Source organism: Triticum aestivum, chromosome 5A (assembly GCF_018294505.1).
Source record: "Triticum aestivum cultivar Chinese Spring chromosome 5A, IWGSC CS RefSeq v2.1, whole genome shotgun sequence".
NCBI classification, from domain to species: domain Eukaryota; kingdom Viridiplantae; phylum Streptophyta; class Magnoliopsida; order Poales; family Poaceae; genus Triticum; species Triticum aestivum.
This window is the reverse complement of record NC_057806.1, coordinates 493,169,444-493,179,087: the sequence shown is the minus strand read 5'-3', so window position 1 is coordinate 493,179,087 and position 9,644 is coordinate 493,169,444. Positions and strand designations below refer to the sequence as shown.

Here is a 9,644-nt window from a genome sequence, read left to right as displayed (position 1 = left end):
TAACTTCAACAGTAACATCGAGTCCAACTCAGTAAATTTGCTTATGTGACAATGAGTTAATGAAGAGAGAGGTAGTTGTAGTAACTTAGCTAGTTACTGTAACATCACATGTCCCAATGCAATATGAGTCTATAATCTAATAAATTAATCTTTACATGTTACCACACCTAAGTTACTATCCATTATGAAGATAGTAACATAATCTAGGGATATATGTTTAACGCTGGGAACGGTTTGGACTGAAACCAAAGTTTCAGTCAGTTTTCGTATTGGACTGCTTTTGGATTGGATGAAATGGGCTAAATCCCTAAATTAGTTTAATTTGGTCTGGGCTTTAACTATTGTTGGACTGGGTTGGCCCGGTCTGGACAGGAACCGAACTGGTCTCAGACCGTTTCGATCCATAGACTGAAACCGGATCGAGGACCAAGGGGCTGTTTGGTTTGCAGCCCTCGTCCGCCACGCCAAAATATTGGCGTTGACCTGAGCACCAACACCTGTTTGGATCAGTACCAATTAATTGGCTTGCCCCAGGCTCGTTCACTTCCCCAGTTCATTCTGCGTCCAATTTATTGGCGAGTTCGTGGCGGCCGATTCCTCCGCCAACTTTTTGGCGAGCCAATGGTTGGCGTGGTCGTCACAGGCACAAACCAAACGTACCCCAAATCGACAACGCAGCCTGACCTAGCTAGGAACGCCTCCACTGCCTGCCGCCCTCCGCCGCCAACCGGGATCTTCCGCCGCCGCCCGCCGGCCGACTGGAGCTTGGTCGCGGCCTTCCCATCCCTCTGACACCATCCGTCCAGGTCCAGTGGATCGCCGTCTTCCCCTCCCTGGCTGGAGCTTGGCCGCCGGTCACCGCTACGATGCACCGGTTGCCGACTTGCCGCTGCCATTGCCACTGGCTGGAGCTCGGCAGGTCAATGCATCACCAGCCTTCTCTCCCCCTCTCTCCCTCTCTCTCTCTCTCTCTCTCTCTCTCCTCTCTTTCTCTGTCTCGGAACCCCACCCGTCTCTGCAGGTGAGGGTGAGACGCCGCCGATCAAGAGGCCGTCGCCGGTGACCGCTCGTCCTGAAAGTATGGAGCCGTGGTAGGATGTGAGTTAAATCCATGTAAAACCGATGAACAGTACTCCTGCATGTGTGCTTAATGTAGCCATGTTTGATTGGTGCTGATAATTAAGTCACATTCAAGCATATGTTCCCAGTAAGTACATTCTGGCTGATGTTAATCGATTCATGTCCGTACCAGTTGTTCTCTTGTTGTTAGCAAGAAAGCTCCATAATTTGTCATATCACTATCTTGTTGAATCTCTTATCTTTAATCGTGTGTTGGGTCTGAAGCTCCAACTACATGATCGATGATTCTGCATTTGAAGGAACAGTGAGAAATAGCAGCACCAACGATCGATAAAATCATAAAATCAAGACGAGAGGCTTAAGTAAGATGGCAGTAAGGAAATTGCAGTGGTCAATTTTTGTTCTTGTTCAGAGGCCAAATCAAATACTGCCTCCATTATTGTTCTCCATCGTATTTTTGCAATCGGCAACTGGTCTTCTTGTGAGAGATTAAACAAAATAGAGATTCAGATAAAATGTAAGTTTTACATGTGCTTTTAGCTCGTCCTGAAAGGGCAAGTTATCCTTTTCCTAGTAAAACTGGGTTACTACTCATATTCCTTGTCCATGGATTGAAACTATGGGTTAAATCCATAAATGGCATATGGTTTGGATTGGTCTGGGTGGAAAACGCATGTGGTTTGGTTTGGTTTGGATGCTAGCTTAATTATTTTGGTTTGGTTTGGTTTGGTCGCTGGAGGTGTAGTCATATGGTTTGGGCTGGGTTTAGTTTGGATGTCAAACTATTCTCAGGTTTATATATGTTACTGTCTATTGTGGCTAGTCTAAGTACTACTACTTAACACCGATCGACGACTGGCCTTCGCCTCGAGCGTGTGTAGCCATTGCTCAGGTGCGGAGGCACGTGCCTGCGCTACGCAAGAGCTCGTCGAGATCTCGCTCACGTGCTCGCCGCGATCCGTCCGTCCGTCCATCCATCACAAGGGCCATAATATTGACGCAAACCATTGTCCGCACCGCACCGCGCCGCGCGTCACGGTGCAGGCAGGAAAAACAGGGAAGGGACGCCGCAGGAGAAAGAAGACACCGCAATTGATCTCATCTCCCTCGGGTTCGGGCTCGGGCTCGGGCTCGCTCTCTTTCCCCATCGTCACCGCGCCTCCCTTTCCTTCCTCGTTCCTATCGCCCGTCCCATCTCCACCGCCCACCGCATCGCTACCGCCCCCCGCCCCCCCGCGCCATCCCGAGTTCCCGACCCTCACCCCTCGCACCTCCATTTAAACCCCACCCGTCGGCGGCCGAATCTCGGAGCGCCCCCGCGACCGACCCCCCCATGCTGCGCTGCCACATCCCGCCGCAATGCGGCCCAGCCCCGCTCGGCCGCCGCGGCCTGCCCCGGGCGGTGCGCTGCGCCGCGCGGGCCCCGTCGCGGGGGGCCGTGGCGGCGGCGGCGGCGGCGGCGGCGCAGGTCGCCGCGGCGGCGGTGGCCACGGCCGAGGGGCGCGAGGGGGCGGAGCGGCCCGGCCTGGCGGAGCGGCTGCGGATGGGGAGCCTCCTCGAGGACGGCCTCTCCTACAAGGAGAGCTTCATCGTCCGCTGCTACGAGGTCGGCATCAACAAGACCGCCACCGTCGAGACCATCGCCAACCTCCTCCAGGTACGCGCGCGGCTCCTCAACTCTCTCCCCCTCTCTCTCTCCGCCCCCCGAGGAGATCCGGGAAGGAGGAAGCTCGATTCCTGCCGGCCTGTCTGCTATAGATTGCGAAATGAGATGCCATCGCCAACCCCCTTGGGGCTCTCAAGAGCTAGCTAGGGGTTCGGATCTGAATTTTCGTACCTTCAGAGTTATGGCAGATTCAGAGCACCTGCTGCTGGGCCGCCATTAGAATTTAGCAAGGGGAGTTCCTAGTTAGTGCCATTATGCTCAAAAATGTGCTGGGTGCCCTTTGCCTAAGTTGAGAGCTCGAGCTTGAACAATTTAGCTATCCTAGCGCCCGTGATATCACCCACAGAATTGCGCGTCACGCTCAAAACTAGTGTGACTTTTCCTTTGTCCATGGTTAACTAAAGCCTGGGCTCTTGAAATCCTGTGCTCAAAGATCTGATAGGGAACACCAGTGCTATTGTGGATCGACTCAGTCTAAGTAATTCTGCGTGCTGCAAGAATTTCAGTGGGGCTGTTATCGAATCTCGTGGATTTGCTTGCTTTGCCATATAATCAACTAATCTCCGTTCTCACAATAAATAAATCAAGTAACATTTCATTATAAGTACGCTACGAAATGTAACGTCCTGGATGATCCATCTGTCATGGCATAATGGTGGGCTTGTCGATAACTGTCTCATTATTTTTTCTTTTATGGCCTATTTGTGATAAGCTTTCTTGTAACTGCAGGAGGTAGGGTGTAATCATGCACAAAGCGTTGGGTTCTCCACCGACGGTTTTGCCACGACTACAACAATGAGAGAACTTGGACTCATTTGGGTGACAAATAGGATGCACATTGAGATCTACAAATACCCTGCTTGGTAAATTTGCAAGAGAAAGATAATATTTGTTCCCGCCGTTCTCCTTGAAGCATGATTTAGTCCTGACTTGGGTAATTCTTCTACGTATAGGGGTGATGTTGTTGAGATCGAAACATGGTGCCAAGCTGATGGAAAGATCGGTACTCGGCGTGATTGGATCCTTAAGGATTTAGCTAATGGTGAAGTTATTGGTAGAGCTACCAGGTACATACTGCTCAAGTGTGAAGCTTAAGCTTTTTTGTTCCGTTAGAGATACTCATCATGCTTGTTCACAGTTAGAACCACTGTTATGTGTAATGGAAGAAGAAGAAAAAAAGACAAGTAATTGTTTTGTACCTGTTTTATAACTAACTATATGTCTTGCCTTTTTTAACTTCATCTCCACCTTGTTATCTGCACCTTTTCTTCTCCATGCATATTTAGCAAAGTTAGTTTCTAAGACAGTCATCAGAGTTTCAGCAACTAAAATTAAAGTATGTCAATAATGAAAATATGTACTTCTCCATGCAAATCTGGCAAAGTAAGTTTCTATGACAGTAATCAGACTTTCCAGTTGTTCTTGCAGTATACTTTATTTGATGTGGTCTGCTGTACTTATTTGCTGCTTGTTGACTTAATAGCAGCCCTAATGATCCATGCTTAAGAAGGAGGATCGGTTAGGGACTTTGTTTGGCTGTTCAACATATGTTTACATAACTGAAGTTTAATAGTTTAGTACAGAGCTAGATCTCTCACTGTGCTCAGCACAAGTAATGAAGTCGTATCACTTGTTTTTCCAGCAAGTGGGTCATGATGAACCAAAATACACGCAGACTTCAAAGAGTCAGTGACGAAGTCAGGGATGAGGTGTTTATCCACTGTCCAAAGAGTCCAAGGTAAATCGGTACTCATATTTTCCTCTTCTTTAGGCTTGAACTGAGATATATCGCCTCTTTTATAATTCAAATGTGCTCCACTGCACACTCTTATGGTCTTATGTGATTCAATGGATAAATGTTCTTGAATAACTTGAAAATTGCTGTAATATTTTTTCCCCATTTTAGTCAGTCACAGATAACAAATTACCATTGTGCAGATTAGCATTCCCTGAGGAAAATAATGGTAGTCTGAAGAAGATTCCTGTTCTAACAGATCCTGCACAGCACTCGAGGCTCGGTCTAGTGGTTAGTTTTTCTCCCCTTTATGGATGGTTGTTATGACCTGCACTTGAGCAACTGTAATGCTGACATGCCTTAACTTCTGAATTGCAGCCTAGAAGAGCTGATCTGGACATGAACCAACATGTCAATAATGTCACTTACATTGGTTGGGTCCTCGAAGTGAGTTTTCCAGCAGCCCTTTTTGTAATCATCAGTTCACCGTTCCTCCTTTTGCCTGAGTTATCCTGTTTCCAAACTTCCTTTATTGAGATAGATATCTCGAGTAGTTCGCTATCACTTATTTGGTTATTTCTTAACACTCCCTTCTGTAAACAATCACTTGCTGGAATCATGTATAAATGTATCCTTGTTGATTTGTGATAGTTTCTGATATCTCTTTTCTTTTTCCTCTCAAACCACAGAGCATACCTCAAGATATTATTGATACCCACGAGTTGCAAACAATCACTCTTGACTACAGAAGAGAATGCCAGCATGATGACATAGTCGATTCTCTCACCTATATAGAGGAGGAGGAGATAAATTCTAATGGATCTCTGTTTTCAGCGCCGCACCCAGAAGAGCAGCGTCAGTTCTTGCACTGCTTGAGATTTGCTGGGGCTGGGGACGAGATCAACCGTGGTCGCACCGTGTGGAGGAAACTGGCTAGATAGAAAGTGATATGTATTTGCTCATATGTATTGTGCTGTTCCATTTGTTTTACCGTTTTGCTCTTTGTGACCGGCGCCGCATCAGGAGAGGATCAATTGTACCCGGAATTTTGTGATTACCTTTGTGACATGTGTAACAGTCAATGCCAACCTGTGGCAAATGTTGGACCTCAGCTGGTGTTCATCCGTTTTGGACTATGCAATATATGTATGTATACAAGACTACAAGAGGTCCATTGACATGCTGGTCCAATTCTTGATTGCAAGTTCGCCACAAGTATATCATTGCATCAAGGGTTGATCTTATGGTCATTGCCAAATGCTGGTGTGTTCTGTTCGTTTCTCTCTGGGATAACACCGAGGTTGGTGTCAAAATGTGCCACTTGGTCGGTCCATATGTTTTTGCCATGTTATTATTCATCGTCTCAGATCCTCCATGGAACTAGCAAAGTCGTAAGGTAGGTTCAAAACATAGAGACTGGCAAAAAAGTTTGAAGCAAAAAAACAGTAGCAGAGTGTGCTACTGCCAACAAATTCGTGAGAAATGGGCAAGACATTTTCAGCAATCACATGCCTTCAGGGTAACTTCAGTTCCATCAAGGAACCCCATAATCACAGCTACTGGGTCACTCAGTGGTGTTTTGCAGCACCAAAACACATCGAAGATAAGTTGCTATGCTGAAGCGTCTCCAATTGACCACACACCAGAAGCAGGACACATCCGTTTTAAAGAAAGAAAGAAAGAAAGAAAAAAGCAGGACACTTCCAGCCCGTGGTTCGTTTTAGGGTCGGTGGAGCAGCTTACAGCCGTTTGCTGGAGCAATCAGCCTTTCTTTGGGCCTCTGTCTCTGGCGCCGTGTAGCCGGAAACTACTAGGTGAGCTTGGGCGCCTGGCTGTATTTTTCTTCTTCTGTTTTTTCAAGTCCCAGGAGATCATACATACACATGACTAAAGTATCATGTGCAGATTTTAAGCTTGATGCAAACAAATGTATTCGTGAGGCCTGTGGAAAATGGACAAATTAACTGCACAAAAGAAGTTGCGACTCTAGGCACTAAGTAACTCTTGTTCTTTTTTCTTTTCTTTGCGAAGAACACAAACTAGCATGTTTTAAAATGTGCATGCCACAATTTATTCAGCATTTCTAAAAATTTACAGTATGCTTTTATCATTGGTTTTCTCTTCTTATTCATGGGAGACCGTTGAATCTGTAACTTTGGCCTCTTGGCATTGTTAATAGTGTTGGCCTTGGTCCCGTACTTACTAACTCCGACGAGTACTTTCCGCGGAGACGCGCACGTACGCAGCAGCCGTAGCTAACCAGGCACACCAGAAACAATCCGGCGAGACGTCTGGCTATGCAAGACACGCACACGAGAACTTGAGATTGATGGCTAATAGGACCGTGTCGGTCCTATGTGTTTATTGCTTTTCGATCTGATATTACAACGTAGGGCTACCCGGGTATTTATATTAGCTAACGTAGCCTATTACAATACCTAGTCGGTATCGGTGACTGCTCCTAGTCCGTACCGGACATGACATTTGTTGGATAAACAACAACTAGTATTTACGGAGGGTCAAAGGCCATTACATATACATGTGTGGTAAAATGCAGAAAACCCCTTATACAATGGGGATAAACCGAAAATGGGCTATACACATCTAACCCCCCCCCCCCCCCTCAAACTCATGGTGGATCAACAACACTGAGTTTGGAAAGAAGAAAACCATGCTGCGCTCGAGTCTGTGCCTTCGTGAAGAAGTCCGCCAACTGTGACTCAGTGGGCACATAGTGGAGAGCGAGAGTCTGATCCTGCACAGCAGCACGCACAAAGTGGACATCCACACCGATGTGCTTAGTGAGCCCATGCTTCACCGGGTCACGCGCAATACTGATAGCACCGGTATTGTCTGACAGTAAGGGAGTCGAGGTAGTAGCAGACACACGAAAATCCTCAAGTAACCACCGCAACCAGATCACTTCAGCCGTCAACATAGCCATGACCCGCAACTCAGCCTCCATACTCGAGCGAGAAACAACAGTCTATTTCTTTGTCTTCCAGACAATAAGAGAGCCACCAAGAAAGACACAGTAAGCAGACAGCGAGCGTCGATCAGAGGGATCACTAGCCCAGGTAGCATCAGAGTAGGGCTGGAGCTCAAGAGAGCTGTAGCGGGGAAAGAAAAGGCGCTGAGAGATCGTGCCACGAAGATATCGTAGAATACGGATAAGGTGACTATAGTGGACAGAGGTGGGGGCTGAAACAAACTGACTCAAAATGTGGACAGGATAGGAGATGTCAGGACGCGTAACAGCAAGATAGATAAGGCTGCCAACAAGTAATGATAGCGAGTGGGATTAGGAAGAGGGTCACCATCAGAGGCACGAAGCTGAACGTTGAGCTCCATAGGAGTCACAAAAGATCCTGAATATATTTTTCTTGGGGTATGCAGAAGCCATAAGAGGTCGAGGAGATCTCAATCCTAAGAAAATAGCGAAGTGGACCAAGATCAGTCATGAGGAACTAGCCGCGAAAGCGAGCCTTAACAAAGGCAATGTAGTTAGAGTCGTCACCAATGATGATTATGTCATCAACATAGAGAAGGAGAAGAGTCTGACCACAAGGAGACTTGTGAACAAACAATGCGGAATCATGATCACTGGGCAAGAAACTAGTGGCAGTCACCACAGAGGCAAAGCACTCAAACCATGTGCAAGGAGCCTGTTTAAGGCCATAGAGGGAGCGGCGAAGTCTACATACCATACCATCAGGAGCATAGTACCCCGGTGGTGGCTGCATATAAACCTAAGCACGCAACTTGCCATTGAGAAAGGTGTTCTGGACATCAAGTTGAGAGATAGACCAATGACGAACAAAAGCCACAACAAGGAGAGTGCGGACAGTGGTCATGTGGGCCACATGAGCGAATGTCTCATCATAATCGTTTCCCTGCTCCTGCTGAAAACCACGAGCCACAAGACGAGCTTTGTACCTCTCAAGAGAACCATCAGAGCGAGTCTTAATCTTGTAGACCCACTTGCAGGTGACGGGACGAACTCCGGAAGGGTGAGAAACCAGATCCCATGTGCCAGAGCGCTCAAGGGCAGCAAGCTCTTCGGCCATCGCAAGCTGCCATTCAGGCTGAGTCATGGCAGTCTGATAGAAGTGGGCTCAACAATAACAGAGAGACTGTACCGATCAGGAGAATAGCGATCAGGCGGGGGGGGGGGGCGATGCCGAGCACGGAGGTTATGAATCAGGGGAGGCGGGAACAGAGGTGCACCAGAGATGGAAGGCGCGTCAGAGGAAACATCCTCAGCACGAGGGCGACAAGTATAGTGAAGAGTAAACGGGGAGAGAGGGCCACAAACTGGAGATGATGGTGGAGAGGTGGAAGAGGAGGATGGGGAAGATGGTGTTGGTGGTGAATGAGAATGAATGAGAGGTGCAGGAGGGAGAGGTGAAACATGAGGCACATAGCAAGGTGTATCGGGAAGGAGAAGAAAAGAAATATCATCCACAGAGAAGCTCGAGGAAGAAGGACGTGGGTAGTAGGAGCGAGACTCATCAAAGGTCATATCACGCGAAATGCGCAAGCGACGACCAACAGGGTCCCAACAGCGATAGCCCTTGTGCTCATCACTGTAGCCATGGAAAACACATTCAACTGACTGAGCAGTCAGTTTGGTGCTTTCTCGTGGAGCAAGAAGGACATAGCACACACATCCAAACATGTGAAGGGCGGAGTAGTTAGGAGAACGACCAATGAGACACTTCATAGGAATACCACCCTGCAGAGCAGTCGATGGCTGAATGTTGATGAGGTAGGTAGATGCAGAAACAGCCTCAGCCCAAAAATGGGGTGGAAGGGAAGCGACAATTGATATGTCTCCAACGTATCTATAATTTTTTATTGGCCCATGCTATTATATATCTGTTTTGGATGTTTAATGGGCTTTAATATAACTTTTTATATTATTTTTGGGACTAACCTTAACCGAAGGCCCAGTGCAAATTGCTGTTTTTTTGCCTATTTCAGTGTTTCGCAGAAAAGGAATATCAAACGGAATCCAAACAGAATGAAACCTTCGGGAGAGTTATTTTTGAAACAAACACAATCCAGGAGACTTGGAGTGGACGTCAAGAAAGAAGCGAGGAGGCCACGAGGCAGGAGGGCGTGCCCCCACCCTCGTGGGCCCCTCGCAGCTCCACCGATCTA

General features: G+C 47.5%; 1 protein-coding gene and 1 long non-coding RNA gene across 2 annotated transcripts; both read left to right on the top strand.

The window, feature by feature from the left end:
* The first annotated feature begins 667 nt into the window (after positions 1-667).
* LOC123104296 (uncharacterized) lies at positions 668-1,325 on the top strand. Its single transcript, XR_006450243.1, has 2 exons — positions 668-919; positions 1,022-1,325. It is a non-coding gene; the product is annotated as an uncharacterized lncRNA (long non-coding RNA).
* A 932-nt stretch (positions 1,326-2,257) lies between these two features.
* LOC123104295 (oleoyl-acyl carrier protein thioesterase 1, chloroplastic) lies at positions 2,258-5,659 on the top strand. Its single transcript, XM_044526118.1, has 7 exons — positions 2,258-2,737; positions 3,476-3,609; positions 3,700-3,813; positions 4,389-4,484; positions 4,685-4,772; positions 4,860-4,928; positions 5,171-5,659. The coding sequence occupies exons 1-7, from the start codon at positions 2,414-2,416 to the stop codon at positions 5,420-5,422; spliced, it is 1,077 nt and encodes a 358-aa protein (XP_044382053.1). The 5' UTR covers positions 2,258-2,413; the 3' UTR covers positions 5,423-5,659.
* Positions 5,660-9,644: the final 3,985 nt, after the last annotated feature.